The 23,780-nt window shown below is 39.6% G+C and overlaps 1 protein-coding gene across 11 annotated transcripts in view; it reads left to right on the forward strand.

Annotated features, from left to right (window-relative positions):
- Positions 1 to 23,780, forward strand: part of HYCC2 (hyccin PI4KA lipid kinase complex subunit 2) — a 128,048-nt gene that overhangs the window by 48,689 nt on the left and 55,579 nt on the right. For 9 of the 11 annotated variants that reach the window (XM_075070015.1, XM_032799496.2, XM_075070010.1 and 6 more), the window contains 3 exons: positions 5,329 to 5,440; positions 17,413 to 17,491; positions 18,516 to 18,617. In XM_075070015.1, coding sequence (XP_074926116.1) covers positions 17,441 to 17,491; positions 18,516 to 18,617 — 153 coding nt within the window. In that variant the 5' untranslated portion in view covers positions 5,329 to 5,440; positions 17,413 to 17,440. Of the gene's footprint in view, positions 1 to 262; positions 463 to 5,328; positions 5,441 to 17,412; positions 17,492 to 18,515; positions 18,618 to 23,780 lie in introns of all 11 variants that reach the window. The other 2 variants (XM_075070011.1, XM_075070013.1) reach the window with 2 other exon arrangements.

Here is a 23,780-nt window from a genome sequence, read left to right on the forward strand (position 1 = left end):
TCTTCCGACGAACGTGCACGCGCGGCGCGTACACCTACTGGAATGGATATGAGCAACACATCTCGAAGAACAACAGTTACAAAGGTGAGTAACCGTGTTTTGTGACCTTGCCTAATTAATACCACTTTGTAATCTGTAGAAAGTAATCCTTGAACCTTTTAATGATGATAACTGATAGTCCTGACTTTTTAAAAAATGTTCATAAAATGCAAGACATGATTGAGTTGGGAAAATAGTTTATATTTACATTTTTATTCTATAGGTGGCATGCCAGGTGAGCATACAAACAGACTATTTTGTCAGTCTTCAACCTAGATAGTGCTTGTATTTGGACACATGTACCCATTGTTGGCCTGATAATATACACCCTCTTAAGTATGTCCTGGAAGTGTCAAAACAAGCAGCTGTACTGATGTAATCAAACAACTATGTCAGCATGTGGAAGTTTTGTTGAGTAGACAGGTAGGTAGATCCTATACTAGAAAAGACTAAAATAAAAAACAGCTCTTCTTCTATAAAAATGTTCTGTAACTCTTTTTTCTCTTTCTTTTTCTTTCTGTTTCTTTCTTTAACCTACCTTTAGATTCAGTGTATGAAACATAAATGTGGATTTTTATCCAAAAGCTAATATCTTTGGGGTAAGATTAAGTGAAGCTCTGAGCCAGTAGTTTAAACGAGAACATACAAATCAGTTATCTTTTGATTATTTTTCATAATTAGTTTATTTTCTGACTTTTGATGTTTTAATTTTAGAGAACTTATTGCTCATTTTTAGTAGTAAAACTTGTTGGTTCCCACACTACTCCCCTTCTGGAGAAAAATAAAACCAGGACCCACTGCAAACTCCTGCCTCCAGAAGTGAATGAGCATGAGGAACCTTTAGACTTCTATTTAAAAGTTTTATGTTTTACAAAAACAAACAACCCCACTGTGTTTTAGTTTTTGCTTTTAGATTTCATCAGTTTTAACTGAAGACTGGAAAACACAATCTGTTACATGCCAAAAGTGTATGTATTGTACATTGGGTACTTTTTCTGATAATGTTTTTAAAAACACGCAGAACAAGATTGTATTTGTTGCTCCTTGTAATATAGCCATTTTGCAGGAAGCAACTAGTGTAACTTTTTAATCCGGCTTAAGTTTTTTAAAGTTTCTGCCAAGAGGAGGTACTTAATAAACAATGGACACAATCTTTATGCTGTGGGTGATGTTGTTTCTGCTGGGTGTGTGCGGGCCAAAGATTGTGTGTACACACTTTGGGCAGTTGCAGTATGCTCTTTGTTACAAAGTATAGCTACAGTGTTCTATTGACTATTCTTTTGCTGTGTAACTTAACTCCTGACTGATGGTTGGGCAGAAAACTTCTGAAATAAGTTAACGATTGTGCTATTGGAACGCCCTCCATTTCTGTCCTTTTGCATTAGAAACATTAGGACTTTTCTAAAATGAGACTGAAGCTTTTGAATTTGCTATTTTTCAACTATTGGGATATTTTCTTAGTACAGCAGGTTTGTTCATATGTAAGGGGAAATTCTGACTTGGAGGAATCACTGGTTCTTCACACTCATTAATTTGTGTCACTAAATCTATAGTACTGCACTGCCATTCCCATTCACTGCACCTCTACTATACATCTAACAGTACTAACAATGGGTCTGATATATGTTTCTGCTGATAGCCTTCTAAGTCTCTGTGTTTCAACAGAAGTCAGCTTTCTTTGTGTTCTTACTGCGGATTTGTTCTGAATTTCAGAGCTAGAGGGCAAAAAGCCTTTGTTGTTTAAAATATACAGCAACATTCAGTGCTTAGCCCAGCATTATAAAATGTATATTTTGTCTTCCTACTGGAACCCTGACATTGCTTCATATAGACCAATGGCTGTTGGAGACTGTTTTATAAAGCATATTTCTACATCTTTTATGCTAAGTTTCTCCAAAGAAATAGTCACATTTGCACTTACTGCAGAACTGGTCTTACCTTTTTGGGCTCACCTGGTGTATGGTGTTTGTATACTGTGACCACTTGTTCAGAATCTTAGCAAAATCTTCCGATCTACAGTAATCGTTTGAAGACAGATTGGAAAGAGGAGTCATTGTCTAGGAGCTGATAGAAGCAAATACTGTATCAGTCTTGTTTCAAAGACAGTGATTTGTTGCTTTTCTATATGTGGAGGAATTCTTGTGCTGGTTTTTGTTTTGTTTTTGGTGGGTCTTTTGGTGAGGTTATATAATGAAATTATAGTGATTATATTACTTTAAAAGTACTCATACTAAGATGATTAATAATTTAAGTAAAATATCTGCAGGTTTTCTGGAATGTGACTGGTTGCTGTGTAGTACAGATAAATGATGAGAAACGTTTATTATTATATGGAGCTATACCTATCTCGTAGAACTGTAAGGGACCTTGAAAGGTGGAATCAAGTCCTCTGCCTTCACAGCAGTACCAAGTATGGTCCCTGACAGATTTTTGCCCCAGATCCCTAAATGGCTGCCTCAAGGATTGAACTCACAACACTAGGTTTAGCAGGCCAATGCTCAAACCACTGAACTATCCCTCCCCCGAGTCTTAACTTATTTGGTTGTGATCCTGCAATTAGCGCCATGCAGGAAGACCCATATGCCTATGCAAAATCCCCCTGATTTTTAGTGGGGCTCTGCACGGACACAAATCCCCTCATGTAGGTCATATTTCAAGTTCAGGACCAAAGAATGTTTTAACACATTCTAAAACAGGGTTAGTCAATTATTTTTTGTCAGTGTCCAAATTTTGTGGTTAAGGTATAGTCAAGGAGCAGATTCCAGAGAAAATAATAAAATAAATAATTAAATAAAAAGACTTTGGGGTCCGTTCAAAAGCGTCTGGTGGGCCGTATTTGGCCTGTGGTCCACCTGTTGACTACTGCAGAGGTCAAGGAAGAGGGAGGCACGCATCAGGTCCCTGGGTGATCACTACTTCCCACCACCCAACACAGATATAATGAGGCTGAGTAGTGCCTGTATAAGAAAAATTAAAACTACAGAATATTCCTCAAAGAAGGTTTTTAATGACTTTTAACTATAAAGGCAACACAGACAAAATAAAAAAAGCAAGATTAAAGACCAGCACTGAATAAGGATTAATATAAATAGCAAGTTATACTGAAGACAAGCACAGGTACATGTAAAGTTATTATTCATTAGCTATTTATTACTATCTTAACACTATAGTATCGATACAACTTGAGATCAATTCAGCGCGAGCAACCAGACTCCTTTACTCCATAACCTTACCCTGCATTCACCCGAGAATACGTTACCCTTCAGTCGTCCATTTTTCGCACTGGCCAGGTACAGACAGTTGTGAAGTGCACGTCCCTTTGGTTCAGGGAGGGTGGGTCAGGTTTTCCTTATGACCAAAACACACACACATACAGTCCCATGCCTTCGTACTTTTTATCTGATCAGTCCACCATGTCTTAAAACAGACTGACCGGTTAGGGTCAGCCAAGTCTTTATTGTGGTTAGCGTTGTCGCCTTGGCTGTATAATTTATGCTTCCTTATCTCTTTGTGTCGCTTTGACCGTATAATTTATACTTACTTATTTTCTTGTAGCCAGTTGTTTTAATTGTGGGTTAGACAAACTGTGCCCGGGGGCACTACTTATCTCCTTTTATAGGAGTTAGAATGTGTTATCTGATTGCAGCGCGTTTTGACCACAAGTCTAAGCTTACTTCAGCAAATTGTGCCCTCTTCACCTCTGCAGAGCAGAAGTTTGAGGCCTTACACTGACAACACCTTTGTTCATTTTAAGCTTAGCAATACTTTTGCTCAGAGATTAATCACAACTATTGTTCTAAAACATGGAAGTTTATAGAGTTCTTGGCTACACTGAATGAAAGGGAGAACATGCACTTGAAATACTAACATTTCTGTCTGAAAAAATTTGTTTTAGAGTTCAAGTAACAAGTGAGATTACTATAGCTGAAAGAGTGAAAAAATATTTTTCTCTGTTTTTCTGTCTATTTTGTGCATTTGACAGCAGTCTGTGCATAGTTAGTTTCTCTGTTCTGCTTGGATAGTCATTTTTTATGTGCTTGAAAAGATCCGTATGAATATCAACATGGGAGAAGAACCATCCCCTTTTTTAAAGGATTTAAAAAAAAAAATCAGATATTACATAGCGATTCCTGTAAGAAATTGCATAAAAATGTTTGATTACAGAAAATTCATACTGTCCCTTTAAGTTCACCCTGTTTTTATTTGTTGTAAAGGCTACCAGTTGAACTTTAGCCTAATGTGAGCTGCTGTTCTGCTTAATATATGTTTTACTAATATTGAAAGAGAGGGACTTTTTACTAACTGTTTGTATTGGAGAAGGTACAATAGTAACTTAAACAGTATAGAATGGAACAGTTCCATACACTTTGGAAACACATAATAGGATTTCAGCATCTTATTCTCACTAATCGACCTAGGTTTGGCTCATGAGTATGCACACTTTAGCATGAGTGAAAGAGCCCTGTAGTATTGAATGTACAACTGAAAGTGCTCAGTGATACACTAGGATAATCCAAGGTACTCTTCAACTATACTAAAGTCTTTAAAATATACTGACAATAAGAAGGTGCAGTCTTCGGAGTTCAGTGATCCTGAAGTGATCTGAGGTGTACAAAATCTTTATTTGCAATAGAAGTCCCTAGCTAATGGCTCCTACGTTATATTGGCAAGTATACTGACTTTTCTCGGCAGTGACAATTTCCCTGAAGTGATTTTGAAACTTTTCACCTTGTAGTAAATATGTATCAGAACAAAATGCTTGTGATGGGAAGAAGGAACACTTTTTAAGACATGCTGCTGTTATGGTTTGGATCTTTTGATTTTTATGTTCTGAAGATTCATATTGTGCTTAATCTTGCAAAAATACTAATTTTAGTAAGTGTGTCTTATGGGTATCTTTTATATGTACTGTTCATTATCAAATTTCATTTTTAGTGTTCTTTCGATCTTTGTGTTTTATACTGGTGCCAGTCACTGCAGCATCTGAACACCTTCCCTATAAATTCTGTTACAAAATTCCTAGTAAATTTCACATAATCTCTGGTTCTCTTCCTTTTTAGGGTAAAACACTGTTTGGGGTGTTGTTTGTAACAGATTTTTTTTGGGAGGGTGCGCGGGAATGGATGTGTTTTAATGGATTGGGTAATGCTTTTTAGCTGGTAATTTCTGTAGTTTGTCTATGATGCAGAAAAATGTATTAAGTAAAATAAGTATAGTGTGTAGTTTTCCAAAGCCCATCTTGTGTCTTTATTTTGATTATCTCAGATTTTCTATTTTCATCTTTCACAGAACTGAGGAATATTTTAAAGTTTGACAAATGCATTCCAGACTGGAAAACTGCTGCATTATTCCTCCTCCTCCTCCTCCTCCTTCTTTAGAGAACTGACTTCTTAAAACAGAGGTAAAGTTGGACATGGCAAATGCAATAGCAAATTTTTATACCAATCATGACAAACGGAATCATGACTTTTTAGTAACTTCTCCTCTGGTGTTTCCTGTGGTTTCTTTAAATAACCGTATTCAGGTGTCATGCAAACTATGACTGCTAATCACTAGCTTCTGAAATCTACTTGCGAATGACATTGTTTGCTATTTTTGTTTCCAAAGCATGCTTTATTTAGTTATCTTCTATTATTGATAGTATCTAATGCAGAAAGCAGTTCTACTAGAACAGGTACTTCCTAAATTCAAGTAAATCTACTGTTGTTACTAATACTACCACTGTTTAAGTACCCAAAAAGTACTGCATGCTTAAGAAACACTTAAGGCAGATCCTTGTCGTGAAGAGCGTATATTCACAGAGCATGATCATATGACTACTTAGTGGCCAGTGCAGTGCTTACTGTCATGAGCAGTCCAATTCAGACAAGCAAAGTGCCAAAGAAACATGCCTTGATGTTCTCAAAAAATCAATTTTGGGATATTTATTTCTACTTCAATATCTTACCCCTTTTTCCACAGCAAGATTTTAGAAATAAGCCTACTGTATCACACAAGTAAAGTCTCCTGCAGCAATATAGAGGTTGTGGGAAATGACACAACTTCAGGGAGCCCTGGTGGAATATTGAATTATCTTCATCTAGGCTATATACAGTTTCCACAAGGAAGGGCACTTAATGTAACACAGACTTTGTTTTCATCTGTTTTGCTTGCTTCCCTTCAACATTTTCACCTTCTTAGAATACACTTTATGCCTCCAGATGCCTCATGTGGCCCCCAAACTCTTCCATACTACTCTGCCTCATTGTTCTGATTCCATTCCAGCATACTCTTAATTGCCTTCCTTCTGGCTGCAGAGACTGGGATGGGACAGTGTTCAGAGCACACAAGCATAGGTGCCAGAAACAGAGAGTGCCGTGTGTCATCCCTTGTCTCTCTCACACACACCCCCTGCCTTTTTTTTTAATTGAACATGTTCCTGTCTGGGCGGAGGTGTGCTGTGACCTGGCTAGCACCTGGGTCCTGTTTTTTGTCACATCATATCCAATGTGACAACCAGGCCCCACTCTGCATTGTGCTGTGTGCCAGTCCCTCATCTGGCGGCTGCCAAAACTACAGCAGTGGCTCCTCTTGGTGCTGGGGGAGCAGCCAGATCCAGGAAGTGGGACAAACCCAGCATGTGAGGGTGCGAGGCTCACTAGCAGGGAGGGTAAGGTAAAGAGTGGGGAAGGAAGGTGCTCTGGAAGGGTCAGGCTGGTGGGATGGAGGAGGCAAGGACTCTGGGAGGTCTAGGCTGGAGAAGGCAGGGGGCTGGACTCAATGACCTTTCAAGGTCTCTTCCAGCTCTATGAGAGAGGTATATCTCAAGTGATTATTTATTTTTAAGTTAGAAGTGCTCCCTCAAGGGCTCTGGGAAGGGTTGGTCTGATGTGGATGGGGAGTGCTTGAGAGGGAAGAGGCAGGTCAGCTGTTTGTCTTACAGTATTACTGACCCAATTTTCCTATGGAAACAGTATCAGTAAGGGTTTCTTTCACATGGCAGCTCAGGATCTGGGACGTTATTCTTCACTATTCCCAGGGGACCAGGAACTTACTTTTTAACTCTGGATGGTAGTGTGAATGGATATAGTTGCCAGGCCATTTCTGTGCCTTTCTCTGTATCCACCACCTAACAGCAAAACAAGAGGAGGAGGAGAGTGAGATTTGTCCCTGCCAGCAGGTATATGGGATCTTGGGGAGTAATTACCACACAGGTGGGGTGCCAATTAATTTCTTTATTAAAGGAAAAAGGAAGTGGTGGGAATTTAACAATAAAATACAATGGGATGGGGTTTATAGGGTGTTTACAATAGACAGTGATGGGGGGGGTTCTTCTTATTGAACAGTGTAGGGAGTTCTAACAGTGGGATACAGTAAGTGGGGTTCAGCACAATGGGATACAGTACAGTTAATAAGCAACTCAACTTTATACAGGAACAACTCTAGATACAGTGTGGAATGCAAAACGTACCAAAAAGAAATGCAAAATAAAATGCTAGCTTCTATATAAAATGGTTAACAATCTTAGGTAGAATGTATTAAGTGGTTAGTGGCCTTATATACAATGTCACAGGATAATGCAACAACAATATATCTAAAAGCGGAGGCAACCAGTGAAGGTGTTATTAATTTAAGAAAAATGTGAAAACACAGAGCACTAATACATATTATGTGGTGATAAGCGTGAAATTGGCAATTGAGAAAATTAACTGATGACTTAATTTGTGAGGCTGTGCTAATACAAAGAGTGTACTAATGGCTGGGCAAAGGAACAGGGAGGGGGAGGGGAGTGAATGATTAGAGTGAATATTAGTGGCAACTGATGAGAAGGAGAGTGTGGACTGCAAGCAGCGAGAGACTTTTAGAACGCCCCATGCGGTAAGGTACAAGTGACCTAGAAGAGAGTTTGTAAGCAACAAAGCGGAACACAAACGCAAAAGGAAAAAGCGGCAAGGGGTTGGGAAGATTCGGAGGGTTGATGCAGACCGCGAGGGCGAGGGGGGAAGCAGCAGGGAGCTTTGGGAAAGATTCGGGAGAGAAGTTAGCAGTATGCCAGGGAAAAAAGCAGTAAAGAGGTTTGGGGAAGCTATTACCAGTGGGGACCGAAGCAGCGAAAGGGTTTTGGGAAGTTCGGACGCGTGATGCACTGTATCGTCTGGTATGGGGGGCAGAAGGAGTTGTAACAGGGAGAGCTCACTGTGTAGGACACTGTTGCCTGGGGTGGGGATGGAGCCGAGGGAAAATAGACACAGGAGCAAAAGTTAAACTCCGAGGGGAATGCGCAGAGCATAAAACCTTATCTGTCTTACACCAACAACTGAGGCAAAACAAAAATATCACCTAATTCTACACCAAACTAATAAGCAAGCAACTTATAGGCGAGCAACAAAAGAGTTTGAGCACTATATACAAGAGCAGGTGAAACTTACAAGGTTTACAATTCTTACACAAACTATGGAACTTATTAAACTAAGAAAAAACAAGCCTTAGTGGTGCACCTTATGACTGTGGGGAGTTACAGGAGGGCAGAGGTGGTATGTGCCGGACCAGCTTCCAGGAAGCCTAAGGGATGGTGCTGCAGCATGTGGATACATTGGAAGCAGCAGAGACCCTGCGGGCTCAAAGCCCACAGGAGGAGCTTAGCCAGGGCGGGTACCATAACTATTGGTTAGCAGCAAAGTGCCCCGCGGAGTTTAGGAGAGGTTTTAAGGAGCAGGCAGACCAAGTTTAGCTTGAGTCTGTGTGCTGGGTGGAGACAGACGCCAGCAGGCTAATAATAAATAACAGTTAAGAGTATAGAGAGTTTCACAGAGGATTGTGGCTCTACCAGCCCCCAAGGAAGTTCAGCAGAGGCATAAACAGCACAGAACTATCAGAAGGCTAAAGGCTAGGTCCTCAATAACAGGAGATCTTCAGACAGCAATTCGTTCTTCGTGGGGGTGTTTTTTTTCAAAACGGTACGCTCAAAATGAGATAATGAGAGCGGGAGAAAGGGACCCCCCAGCAACCCCTGCTTGATCAAGAGCCATAGGCACGCAATGCAGGAACCTTTCATGTTTAGTTTCAACACAATGTTAGTTTTTAAGAGGCCAAATCAGGCAGTTTTCCTGTCCAAGTACTTTTGATTGGCTCCTCTCGATACAGGGGAGGAGAGGAGGCAGGGGAAAACTGTAGGTGAGTCACAGTAGAAATCGTCGCTGGCAGAGTCCTGTGCGAATAGGTGAGCCTCAAGAAAGCCCAAGAGGCCCTACTGACTGCATGCGCCCAGCCTGTAATTAAAGAGCCACACACGTAAGGAATTCTTGGCAGTCGCTCTGGGAACAATGTCCTTTATCGCCTCCATGGTTCTACCGGAGCCCAGGTTAACAAGTCTCTTATATACGCAGGAGCGAACCTCTTGATGACACAGGAGGCAGTCGGCAACTTAGCTACAAGCTGGCCATACCCCTTTGGAGAAGGGCAATGGGCTCTTGAAACAACTTAAGGGGCCCTCCCTTTGAGAAGGGCAGTGGCCCTGGTAAACAACTTAACAGCCAGGGAGGGGCGGCCACAGGAGGAGAACAAAATGGAGTATGGGGACAGCTGTAAGAAACAAAATGGAATAGGGGGATAGCTGTAACAGACAAGATTTTGTTTTAGATTCTAGACTTGGGGTCGGCAGCCTTCGGCATGCAGCCAATCAGGGTAATCCGCTGGCAAGCCATGAGACATTTTGTTTATGTTGACCGTCCGCAAGCATGGCCCCCCGCAGCTCTCCTGCACTGCTTCCCGCGGCTCCTGTTGGCCGGGAACAGCGAAACGTGGCCACTGGGAGCTGTGGGGGGCTGTGCGTGCAGATGGTCAACATAAACAAAATGTCTCGCGGCCCGCCAGATTACCCTGATGGGCTGCATGCTGAAGGTTGCTGACCCCTGTCCTAGAGCAACCTTCAAACCCTAGCCAGAGTGTCTTCCTGTCTTTCTTTCTAGTTCCTTTGTCTGTGGCCCTCAGACTTTTTTTATATCCCTGAAATGAAGTTAAAACTCCATCTGATCTGGCTTCTATAGTGAGTCAGTACAGTGGCTCTGCAGCTTCACATAGGGTCCGAAGTCTGAGCTCTGGACAAATGTATGTAATTCTGAACACTGTGTGGGATGTTCCTGAATAGAATACATAGGGCTGACTTGTAAGCGTCCTTATTTGGAGGGGAAGGCCACCCCTCTGGTTTTTCTATAGAAATGGAAACCAAAGGCAAACCCATGTGCTAGGTCACAATGCCACTGCCTCAGATTTGGCCCCCACCCCACACTTCTGCACTATTTCCAGTGCCAGTGCTCACAAGCGTCACTGCTACATTGTCTGGCAGGCTAGCTACAGAACTGTACAACGTGTTCCTTTACTCCCTGGCCTGGGCAGGAATATCCTGATTTGGGAAAGAAGTTGTTTTGTAATAGGGAAACTATTTGAGTGATACGAAGCTCCTTTCACTGTTTAAGAGAGAGGTGAGTTTCCTGTGGATATGAGAAGTCTGTGTTAAATCTGACCAAATACCTAAAGGCTCCAATCTCCTTACACTTATTTTTAAGCCTTTTTAAACTTCAGGATAAGAGATTTAACACAATCTCTTTACTGTGAACCATAAACAAAAGAGTTGAAAAAGAGAAGGAGGCTATTTAATACATGTGACAAGGCACAAACCTTATTGAAACCTTCGTTGTGTGTTAGTAAAGCCTCTGGCCAGAGGTAAACATGTTAAAACAGTCTGTACTCAGCTCTATAACAATTAACCTATGTGTTGAGGATCAGTATTCAAATTTTAAAATATAATCTCACTAGCTCCAACCAGGAGTAATTTTCAGCATAAATGCAATTTCAGACAATCATATTAATAAATTAATGTAACCATAATCAATTCTTTGTACACAGAAAGAAGTTCCCTTCCTCCATTATTATAACAATAGATTATGCTTGACCTAATATACATTTTACGAAGCTTTTTTCTAGTTCGCGTTAATATTAATGCAACGCTTGTCCCTTCCCTTATTCTCCTAACAATGATCTAAAACTTCCTCCAATTTTCTTGTCTATCCTGCAGTTACTAGCCATGAGTATTAAAAAGTTTGTCTTCCTACACTGTACATCAGCTATGCTTTTTGTGATAAAGTAGAGGAAATCTTTAATTTAGCAGAGAGGAATGGTTAAAAGGATAATTTATCAATTATGGTATTTTGGAGGGGAGCTGTGTACTCTGAGGGAAGAATTCTTCCTTTGCAATGATTAATTTCTACATCCTTCTTGCTCTTTTGTTAAATCAAAAAGCTGTCTCTCCTATATAGATGATTTTCTCACTTGATATTCCTAAAGGCTATATTGTGTTTGTTTTATATTTTCCCGTGGGTTCTCAAAGATGTATGAAGAGTTTTTGTGGGGGAGGTTGGAGCTGAAAGAGTTTTATCACATGTAGTCAGGGGCGGCTCCATGCTCCAGCACGCCAAGCGCGTGCTTGGGGCAGCAAGCCGCGGGGGGCGCCCTGACGGTCGCTGCGAGGGCGGCAGGCAGGCTGCGTTCGGTGGCTTGCCTGTGCAGGGTCCGCAGGTGGACTGCGCGGGAGTCCGGTGGACTGCGCGGGAGATCCGAAGCTGCGGGACCAGCGGACCCTCTGCAGGCAAGCAGCCAAACGCAGCCTGCCTGCCATGCTTGGGGCAGCAAAATCCCTGGAGCCGTCCCTGCATGTAGTAACATTTATTTTGAGGCCTTTGTCCTGCTGTCTTCAAACAGATTTGCACTTTGTTTTCTGTGCTTCACTACTGATAGCAAAAATCATCTGACGGGGTGATTAATACAATAACAATCTTGTGTGGGTCACTTGTAGCAACTGAACCCAGGATATCCAGCTCTAAAACAGGGATCGGCAACCTTTGGCACAGGCCCGCCAGGATAAACACCCTGGTGGGCTGGGCCGTTTTGTTTACCTGCCGCTTCCGCAGGTTCGGCCGGTTGCGGCTCCCACTGGCTGCGGTTCGCCGTCCCAGGCCAATGGGGGCTGTGAGAAGCAGTACGGGCCAAGAGATGTACTGGCCACTGCTTCCCACCACCTCCTTTGGCCTAGAGTGGCAAACTGTGGCCAGTGGGAGCCACGATTGGCCAAACCTGCGGACACGACAGGTAAACAAACTGGCCTGGCCCGCCAGGGTGCTTACCTGGGCAGGCTGTGTGCCAAAGGTTGCTGATCTCTGCTCTACAAGCATGTGATTCTACAGCTTCTAAAAAGTATTACGGCCAATGGGGGAAGCGACTCAACAGGAGCTCAATAAGACCAGGAAAGGAAAACTGTTTAGTCCGCAGCATGTAAAGGAGTGACTGGCTGAGCAGGTGAACATAGAGGGTGAGCTGAAAGGAGATGGAAAAGGAAGAAAGGAATAGCAGATCTCTCCCTTTGAATTCCATTCTTTTGATCAGTGTCTTACCCTTCTGATCTCAGTGTTTTATTCATGCATCGCCTCTCTTCCTTCCTTTCCCAAATACAAATAGGGTGACCATTAGCTCCTGCAGCAGCCCCCAACACTTTTCTGTTTTCACAAAGGTTCTCTGCACCTCTCCTACCACTGGTGGCCCACTGGCTGTGCCAGGGTCTGGATTCTTCTCTTGGACAGCAAGTGGCAAATTTACTCCAGCTCGTGCTGCTCTTTTTCAGCACTTTCAGTCCCATACTCTGCCTGGCGAGCAGGATCTAGCTACTCCACCATGGAGGTGCAGCCACGAAGTTGGGTCACCCAGGGGAAAAAGTGAAATTTTAATAAAAGCTTAAAAAAAAAATTATTGCTCATGAGCCTCTTGAATTTATAAACGTATCAATAGGGAGCAGGCCACACTTCAACCTCCCTTGGCATTTTATTTATTAGAGTGTAAGTATTTTAAACATGGTGACCTGAATAAATTCAGCATTTTTCCTGTCTACATTTTCTCAGTAATTTTACTTGGAAAAGAGATTCTTCATAATTTCCTGCACTAAACTCTTTCATTTTGTTGCTATGAACTGATAAACAACCATCTCTTTTTTATCTCCCACGTAGCTGGTTTTCTGTGTAGGTGTAGTAATTTATCTGTCCAGATTGTCAGGGCATTTCCATGTCTTCCTATATAAATCTTGGCTGCCTTGCAGGGATGTTGACTCTGAATTAGTTAATAGTAAAATATGCTGAGATTGTTGGATAAAAGACACTATAGCCATGCTAAATATCAATAATAATATTTTAAAAGAACCTAGTCAGCTACATTTGTAGTAGCTGTCTTGAACAGACTTGCTGCCTTAGAGTATTTTCTAACAGAGAGCTGTATAATAAAAATTAATTGAATTGCTCATCAGGTTGTTTTTCAGATTGAAATTTCTATGGTAGCGTGTTAATTTGGTTTAATGCATCTGTTGAAGCTCTGTTTAGGGACTGTTCCAATTTGTAAAAATCCCTTGTGCATGTTTTGTGAGTATTTTACTAATAAAATTGATCAAAGTTCCTACATCATCCCATTGTGCTCCATTAAAATATCAATGTCATTTTTTTAAAAAGCTCCTAAAGAGTGCCTGTTGACAGCACTGGAAACTGATAGAATTTTGTTTGGTTTTTATTTATTTATTTTCATACATCTAGTACGGCGTAGCCAGGAGTGAGTGCAGTCTTTCAGTCAACGTAACTCAACGTTAGTGTGGATTGACTGCTCTAAACATGAGGATAGTTGGGTCTCCATGTCAATGCAATCCTTGACCTCTTTATTGAGACTGTCGACAAGGGTGCAAATTATGTGGTGGTTTTCTGTGATATAGACATAGACATTCCCTAGAGACTGGTTTCAGAACACCCATTCATTTCACTTACACTACTAAACTATTTTGAGACAGTAATTACTTTGGATCGCTACCAACCTATATTGAATTCAAACTGGAGATTTTGAGACTCCTGCTGCCCTGATCCTGACACAATGTACTGTAATTGGTTCTTTCTAAAAGTAAAATAAACACCAAAATCCTATACTTAAATTTTCCATATTCACTAGATTTAATGAATTATTCCTTAAAGGGCCAATTTCTATCAATATTTGGTGTTTTTCCTAAAATTCCAGTTCCTGGAGTCATTTCATTACAGGAGAATCTCAGTTTGCAATCTTATGGTTGCAGAGCAAAGCTTGAAAACCTGAATTCTAAATGCTAAAAAATCAGAAGGCAAATAAATAGAACCCCAAATGTATTATTGTGTTTGTTAAATCCCATGATTTGTTTTGAGGCAACCTCATTTGGTGGTTGGGGCTTGTAAGGGAGGAGGAGGCAGGAAGAAAGGAGTTAATATTAAATCCTCAACTCCTTCACTTAGAAATTTAAAAACAGTGCTAGCTGTTGTTAAATATTGGAGAGTCATGTAGTTTTTAAAGGTAGCCAACTGGCAGAGGGAGTTCAAATCAGCTAACAGCTCCTAGTCTTGGAACTGTGTGAATATGTTACCCATGATATTTGGTGCTAATGACATAGTCATTTTGACTTGTATTTTATAAGAAATAGAAACATCAACTTGCTAAATGAAGAAGGGCAAAACAATGGAATAGGGGAAGAGAGGTTGGATTACATAACTAACAGCAGATTCCTCTAGAATTTTTTGTATTGCTGTTGATTTAAATTTTTTAAATCATAACAGAAACATTAATTGTCTGAGCCTGTGCCAGATATCCCTGGAGAAAACATATTTTGAAATTCCTGTAAATAAATATGTAAATAGGGTATTTAAAATTTATATCAAAGAGGAAGGGAGAACAAGTCAAGTCTCAACACTAATATTTGGAAGAATAATTTATGGCCTTTTCCAAATGATATGGTAAAGTATATTTTAAATCTAATTTAATTAGATTAATTTTAGTTCTGTACTCCCATTTATTAATATACTCAAATCAAACATTTTTCCTTTAACTTCCTGTTTTGTGCAAATCTAAACTGGACTATGAAGAACTCTCAGGAGTTTATACATATTAGCTATTTTGGAGAATGTTATGACTGTGTCTACCTTTTTGTTTGACTTCCTGTATTTAACTGTGCCTTTATATCTTCACAAGTGAAGAAAAAATAAGTTAGCAGGTGAGATTTCCAAAAGTTTTGTTAGCCATGATTTTTTGTTGTTCATCCTTCGTTTAATGATGATTTCCCTTTGAAGCTGTGCTAGCATGAGCAATATGTTTCTGATAAATTGATTTATTCAGAAATCTATTTATCAGAGATCTTTGGGATTTTTCCAGCAAGAACTTCCATAATACATTAAAAAAGAACTCCAAAAAGCGGTGCCCCCCAAATTTTTTTTAAAGTGTTTCAGCAGCTGCTGCACTGGGAGGGAGAGGGAGTCTGAGCCGCTGCCAGCAGCCCAGGGGTTCCCTAGGTCAGCGTGCCACTGGCAGCTCAGGGGTTCCCCTGGATCAGCATGCCGCCGGCAGCGCAGCGGTTCCAGCATGCAGTCACTGCTCCGCTTCTCCTGCCTCCCAGGCTTGCAACGCCAATCAGCTGTTTGGCGCCACAAGCCTGGGAGGAGAATTAGAGCGGGGGTGGCGTGCTTGGGGAAGACGCAGAGCAGAAGTGAGCTGGGGTGAGGAGGTACTGCAGGGCTCCCCGGGGTGGGCGGTGGGGAGCTGCCACGGGGGTGCCTCAGGGCGGGGGCGGGGAGATGCTGCCACAGGGCTCCTCATCTCTGCTCCACATCCTCCCCAAGTATGCCGCCCCCGCTCTGATTCTCCCGCCTCCCAGGCTTGCGGCACCAATCAGCTGTTTGGTGCTGCAAGCCTGGGAGGGGAGGAGAATTAGAGCAGGAGTGGTGTGCTTGGGGAGGACGCGGAACAGAGGTGAGCTGGGGTGGGGATGTGCTCCACGGCTTCCTGCGGGGGTGGGGGTGCTGCAGGGTTGGGGAGGGTGCAAGGTGGTGGAAGTTTCGCCTAGGACGCGAAACTTCCATGCACCGGCCCTGACTGGGCTTTACGCTGGCCAGATTTGCATATGGCTGTTCTCCTGCATTTCTTCTTGTGTGAGACATCTCTTCTTGTGGTGAATGTGTGAAAGTAATGCATAGTTTCACAATATTTTGTTCTGTGACATTCTATTTTCATATCTATTAGTATCTACTATATACATTTTCCTATCGCCTGTTTTATTTCTGTTTAGCAACAACACTTGTCTTCCTGTGAAAAGGCAAGTTAGTAATGGCGGTTTTGGACCTGAATGCAAGACTGTGGGTCAGAGTATTGCAGCTGACACATCACAACAATTTCTAAATGTAACAGTAGCTTAGTGAATATGCTTAGCATAGCTCTGATTAAATGTCTGTTTGCTGAGACTAATAAAAAGAAAGTAATGATAGAAATTGGAGAGGGAAAGAATGTACTAGGTCATCGTGTCCAGCTCTCTGCCAATGAAGGATTGATCTTGGTGCTTATGAAATGATGTCTTTATTTAATGCATCCTCTCTTGCGTTAAACATTGTGTTTGGGTAGTTTAAAGTTCATGTAATGAACTGGCTCAGAATCCATTTAATATGAATATTTAGATGATTAAATACCTTAGAAATCCACACTACATAACAAAACCCTACGTTAATTTAGGAAAACAGCTGCAACTTAAATATTGTACTTAAATAGAGATAGCTAATAAGATTAGGGTGTTTATTTCAAAGAAGTATGCAAGTAGGAAACACCATAAAACTCCGTGGTTTTGGGTTGAGAGCTGTTCTTGTCTGAACTTAAGATGCTAGAATAAAACTGCTACATGGTAGGAAAGTAATAATAGTAGTTGTGTGGTTTTAAAAAAACAACTAATAGCGCTTGTATGTTTAGCTTTCTGAAAAATACAGCTCACTGCTAAAATATATCGTCAGTGTTGCAGATTGAAAGAGAAACTTCACAATTCCTCCAGAACAGCTTTAAGAAATAAAACATACTGCCACAATGACTTCCAAGATATTATTTTTTATGAAATTGTGTTTGCTTTGTGTCATATCCAGAGTTGTAGTTACAACCTGTCACATGGCTTTGTTCCATGATGCTCTCCAGTTGTTTCAGTTGTCTTTTCTTTGTACTATATTTGGTAAGAGCACAGGGATGGATGGTGTGTTTGTCTTAGATAATGTGCTGTTTGGCCTGAAGCACCGGAGCACCGAGTCCTCTCTGACCCACTGAAGTACTATAGCTTTATGTCCAGGAGGATCAAGAGAACAGTTTAAAAAAATCATTAGAAAATGGGACTAATTTTCAGAACTACAACATCTGGTAAGGTTTGATGTAAAATAAAACCATCAGATATTGGAACTGTCTTCCCCTTTAGAACAGGGTTTTACAGAACTATGCTTTGTTGCCAGAAATGCATTCTACCTTTTGAGCTTCTCTTTCTTGTTCCTAAAGGTAAGAAAGGAGAATAAGCTGTAAGAAAATGCTGGGATCCGAACGTGGTGTGGTGGAAGAATGGCTATCAGAATTCAAGGTCAGCTGAGTAGGTGTATGACAGTTATAATGTTGTTTAATGGCATATAATGTTAAGAATACTAATGATTAAACATTTAAAGTGTAAAAGCCTATTTTGATTTTTAATCTTTTGTATCTGTTCTACTGCACAACATGTAGATGTCTATATAAAGGTATTAATATAAAAAGCACAATTTGGAATACAAATATTTATCATCATACAGAGCATATACCATACTATGCAGTTCTCGCTTCAAAGCACATAATACTCTGTAAATCAAGCTGATAGACTTTAAAGGGAAACTGTCAACTTGTTCACAAAATTTAAAAACGTAACCAACTTTTTATAAAATCTAAGATTAATAGAAGTGTTTCCACAATTTAAAAAACTCCAGTGAAAATAGTTTTAAAAACAATATACCCTCCTTTGTAGAATGGATGAACTCCATGCTTGTCTTGACTGTAAACCAAATCTAAACTTCCTTTATTGAGCTGAGAGAAGTATAAAATAAAACAGCACCTAGAGACAAGTAAATTGGATTTCTAAAATACTTTCACTTCTAATAATCTGAGGCTTTATCATAGGTTTAAAAAAAAGTTTAAATTTATATAAGGTTTGGAAAAGTTCCTGGTTGAACAGGGAGAAAGAGAAGAGGGTCTAGAGACTAGACTGGGTTTGTGGCAGATAATTTTAATCTGGAGCGGCCCAGAGCTGTATAGTGATCTAGTCCTGGAAGTTGCCAAATGTCCTCAACTACCACACAAGTTGATGAATATTCATAGCATTCAGCACCATGCAGGATTGGGTCCCAGCACTGTAAGGTTTATGGACAGCTTGCTTGCTTGAATCAGTACTGAAAGGACAGAAGTCCACCTTTACTAGTAGAGTAAATTGTGAATTTCTCTTGATTGAAGCTCAGGGATTGTTGTTGTGTTTAATGTTATCAAAACTGGATTTATCATATTCATAGATATATCAGTGCATGAAAGCTTACACATGAACTACTCATTATAGTAACTGCTGTCTATATCTCTTACTTTAGGCATTACCTGAAAATCAAATCTCTGGTTATGCATCAACGTTGCACCGGAAAAAATCACTGGTACCAGCTCTTTATAAGGTTATTCAGGACTCAAATAATGAGGTAGGAGACTCCCAGAGAAGGCATTTCCTTTTTCTTTTTCTAAATAAATCATAGTAATTAAGAACTGTCAGTTGCTGTTTTAACCTGGGATCGATGCAGGGAGAATATTCTTTCTCTGTTTTGCCCTTTTTTCTTTCTTTCAGTTTTGACAGTTGCTGAATATCTCTCTGTTAGAAGGCAAACCAGTCGCTCTCAAAAGAATATTGAACACTGCTGCTGGGTATGGCTGGTCATTGTAACATAACAAGTTTTAGGTTGCAACTCAGTATGAGCTGCTTTTTGGAAGCCAGTTAGCCATAGCTGAGACAAAGTACTCTTTAGACTAATTTGGCTTGAAGAATTTTATTTTATTCACTCGTGATTTATTAATTCGGTGGAGAATGGAATAAATGTCCTACTCCAGTATGAAATTATGACTAGGCCTGATTTTCCTTTCATTTACACTACTGTTATGTTTGTGTCATTCCATCGCTTTCCATGGAATTACTCTTGATTTATGCTGGTGTAACTGAGAGCAGAATCAAATTTAAATACGTACAGTGAAAACATAGCTATGAATGTGGCTCATGACTTGGACAGTTAACACAGAATTAAGCTTTCCATTCCATAGAATACCTGGGAGAGAATGAGAAAGAACTACTGGAAAGTCTTATGGATGAATCTAAACTCTGAACAAATTACACAAACTTGCCACTTTATGTTGACACTTCTGTATAGTAATCATCAAAAGAGTCAGGAAAGATTTATCATCTTTAGGCTCTTGTGTGCTTTTTAATGAAAATGTGAGGAATACACAGGAAAGTAGCTTCTTATCTTCTCAGATACAGCCTCCAAGAGTGCCTGTGCTGTTTACTGGATTGAGTTTGAAGAAGTTCAGGTAATCTTTTCCTAACAAGCAGCTTGATTTTAAAGTGCTGCTTTGCTTTTCTGGTAGGACTAAAAGCTTGTATACTGACCTCTCTTTTTTCCTCCTTCCTGGCAAGCTTGGAATTCATCTTGAAATTGCTGTAGATTTTAACAGTACTATTGCCTCTGCTGTCCCTCTCTGTCTTGCCATCTGTGTCTCTGAATGTTTCAAAGGTTTTCCCTTACACAGAAAAAAAGCATCTGATTGCACCTCCATAGGTTACTAAGTTACAAAGAACCAAAACTTCAAAAGGAGAATCCATTTTAAGGGTCTGACTCTATTGTTGTATTATTGAAAATTGACTCATCTAAGTAAATTAGGGCTGTCAAGCGATTAAAAAAATGAATCTCAATCAAACAATAATACAATACCATTTATTTAAATATTTTTGGATGTTTTCTACATTTTCAAATATATTGATTTCAATTACAACACAGAACACAAAGTGTACAGTGCTCACTTTATATTTATTTTGATCACAAATATTTGCACTGTAAAAAATTAAAGGAATACTGTTTTTCATTTCACCTAATACAAATACAGTAGTGCAGTCTCTTTACCATGAAAGTACAAAAAACCAACAACCTTGCATTAAAAAATAAAACAATGTAAAACTTTGAAGCATACAAGTCCACTCCGTTCTACTGCTTGTTCAGCCAATTGCTAAGACAAACAAGTTTTTTTACATTTGCAGGAGATAATGCTGCCCGCTTCTTGTTTACAGTGTCACCTGAAAGTGAGAACAGGTGTTCTCATGGCACTGTTGTAGCCATTTTCGCAAGATATTTATGTGCCAGATGCTCTGAAGATTCATATGTTCCTTTATGCTTTAATACCATTCTGGGGGACATGCATCCATGCTGATGACAGGTTCTGCTCGATAACGATCCAAAGCAGCGTGGACCTAACATGTTCACTTTCATCATCTGAGTCAGATGCCACCAGCAGAAGGTTGATTTTTCTTGTTTGGTGGTTCAGGTTCTGTAGCTTCTGCATCAGAGTGTTGCTCTTTTAAGACTTCTGAAAGTATGTGCCACACCTCGTACCTCTCAGATTTTGGAAGGCACTTCCAATTCTTAAACCTTGGGTCGAGTGCTGTAGCTATCTTTAGAAATCTGATATTGGAACCTTCTTTGTGTTCGTCAAATCTGCAGTGAAAGTGTTCTTAAATCAAACAACATATACTGAGTCATCATCTGAGACTACCGTAACACAAACTATATGCAGAATGCGGGTAAAGCCATGAAGCAGGAGACATACAATTCTCCTATAAGGAGTTCAGTCACAAATTTAATTAACGCTTTTTTTTTTCTTTTTTTTTTTTTAAATGAGCATCATCAGCATGGAAATGTCCTCTGGAGTGGTGGTTGGAGCAGGAAGAGGCATATGAATGTTTAGCATATCTGGCACGTGAATACCTTGCAATGCCAGCTACAAAAGTGCCATGTGAATGCCTGTTCTCACTTTCAGGTGACATTGTAAATAAGAAGCAGGCAGCATTATCTCCTGTAAATGTAAACAAACCTGTTTCTCTTAGCGATTGGCTAAACAAGAAGTAGGACTGAGTGGATTTGCAAGCTCTAAAGTTTGACATTGTTTTGTTATGGAGTGCAGTTACATTTAAAAAAATCTACATTTGTAAGTTGCACTTTCACAATAAAGAGATTGCACTATAATATTTGTATGAGATGAAATGAAAAATATTTCTTTTGTCATTTTTACAGTGCAAATATTTGTAATCAAAAGTAATATAAAGTGAGCACTGTACATTGACATGTGTCTGACGAAGTGGGTGTTCACCTACGAAAGCTTATGCTCCAGTACTTCTGTTAGTCTATAAGGTGCCACAGGACTCTTTGTTGCTTTTTACAGATCCAGACTAACATGGCTACCCCTCTGATACTGTACCCGTTGTATTCTGTGTTGTAACTGAAATCAATATATTTGAAAATATAGAAAAACATCAAAATATTATTTAATTTCAATTGGTATTCTGCTGTTTAACAGTGTGATTAAAACTGATTAATTGCGATTAATTTTTTTAATTGCAATTAATTTTTTTTAGTTAATCGCATGCATTACCGGCGATTAATCGACAGCCCTAAAATAAATTTTCAAAAACCTAAATCCACTGCTTTGACTTCTGCCCAGGTATTTAGGAATACATGCTAGTGCATATAGCATGCATCTGAGATCAGAATCTGCTCCAAAAATATCAGCTAAAATCTTGACTTTCAAGGCGGCAAGACTTTCCTTAGCTTATTTCTTCCAAACTTATTCTATATAAGGGAACTATAACAACATAATAGGCTCTTTTACCATGTTCAGCACTGCACTAATATCTAGTTCTAGGAGGTGGGATCTTCCTAGGACTCTGTTAGCAAGAGGATAATTTTTTTGCGTGTAGATGTCTATTATTCTACCACATGAGTAGTAAAAATCTGGGTACAAGGAATTAGGGAATTATTTTCTAATGAAGAGGGGGATATGAATTTTTTAGCATAACTTGAGCCTCATCATGGCTGCACCATTGTTTAAAATCTACAGTATTATTAAAGAATAATATAGATTTGCAGCATTCAGATAGGCTCTCATCATAATTTGTTTTAAAAACAAATCTCTTGAAGACTGCTGGCTCCATAGTAGGTTAACAAATACATTAAAATAATATTATCCTTCAGAGGTGTGTGTTTTATTAGCAGCTGGTCATCATGCTGAAAATGCTTGGTCTCCAAGGACAACAGTTATACTGAGAAATTAATGTTAAGTAAAGTTAGTTTTGCAAAATTAAAGTATTGAATTCCCTTATGGGTCTTAATATAGTGAAAAGATTGAGAAGGGCAGTTTTAAATGAAGTATTTAAATAAAGAGAGCAAAGAATGCTCATAAGTGGCTTATTTAATTGAATAATGTGTAAGTGCTGTACTTGATATTTTCCTTACTTTTTAAAAGTACAATTTGTTCACTGACAGTTCAGATTTTTTTGTTTGGTTCATTGGTATGGGGTACGGGCAAGGGCAATAAATTAACTGAAATCTGTATCTGCTCCATGCAAAAAGTAACATTAATGCAGTGTTGAAGTTGAGAAATCATGTACTCAAATCAAGATATCCAGAGTTAACACTGAAAGCTCAATCTTTAATTAAAAAAAAAAAAAAGCATGTATCCAGTGCAGGGGTAGGCAACCTATGGCACGCGTGCCACTTTGCTGATGTTTAGTGGCACTCACACTGCCCGGGTCCTGGCCATTAGTCTGGGCAGCTCTGCATTTTAATTTAATTTTAAATGAAGCTTCTTAAACATTGTGAAGGCCTTATTTACTTTACATACAACAATAGTTTAGATGTATATCATAGACTTATAGAAAGAGACCTTCTAAAAACGTTAAAATGTATTACTGGCACATGAAACTTCAAATTAGAGTGAATAAATGAAGATTCGGCACAGCACTTCTGAAAGGTTGCCGACCCCTGATCCAGTACTTTCCCGTGTTCAAAGTGCTTTACAGACATACTGATTTCTCTTAACTTTCCCCTTTTATGCTTATCCCTTAAAATAAGGTCATTCATTCTAACATGATAAAATACTGGAATTTCTTATGTAACCTTATCTTGTATTGTATATGCAGTCATGCAAATGCAGCTTTAAGACCTGGCCTTATTATTAAGATTCAGTGAGATCTACAAAATGAACGAACGAACTTCCTTAAAACTTGGTTTGTGTTATACACCTCGCTGAGATGTAAAAAATCAAACCAAGGTATGAAAACTGCACTGTTATGTAACTTACTGTAGTTAAGTCTGTATAAGGAAATTCCATTTTGTATTACGGTATGTATTGTAGTTAGCTGACATTTATATAGATGTAAAAGATCTTTTGTTAAGTCATGAGGAAAAGAGGATGGTTATTGGTTTGGTATAGCCTTAGCGGTGCATTTCTTGACTGAGTGCTTGATTTCGCAACCTTTTTTTAATTTGAGTGGCAGTGGAGCACTTTGAACACGTAATGTGCTATATGTGCTAAGTATTATAGTTAATATGCTAAATAGAATAACCAGATGTTCAACCACGTAGAACAAGGCTGTTTTTCCATCAAGGGGATCTGATGATGGCTTGACTGACTTGCGATGCCAGGAAAACCCCAAGTTAAATAGGAGAGTCTTCAGGTGCTCTGCTTTCTTGCTTTTATTTCTTACATTTATTGTTAAATTCCTATATTTTATTTCAAAATATAAGATTTGTTTTCTACTAAACTTT

The sequence above is a fragment of the Chelonoidis abingdonii genome, chromosome 10, assembly GCF_003597395.2.
Source record: "Chelonoidis abingdonii isolate Lonesome George chromosome 10, CheloAbing_2.0, whole genome shotgun sequence".
In the NCBI taxonomy this organism is placed as follows: domain Eukaryota; kingdom Metazoa; phylum Chordata; order Testudines; family Testudinidae; genus Chelonoidis; species Chelonoidis abingdonii.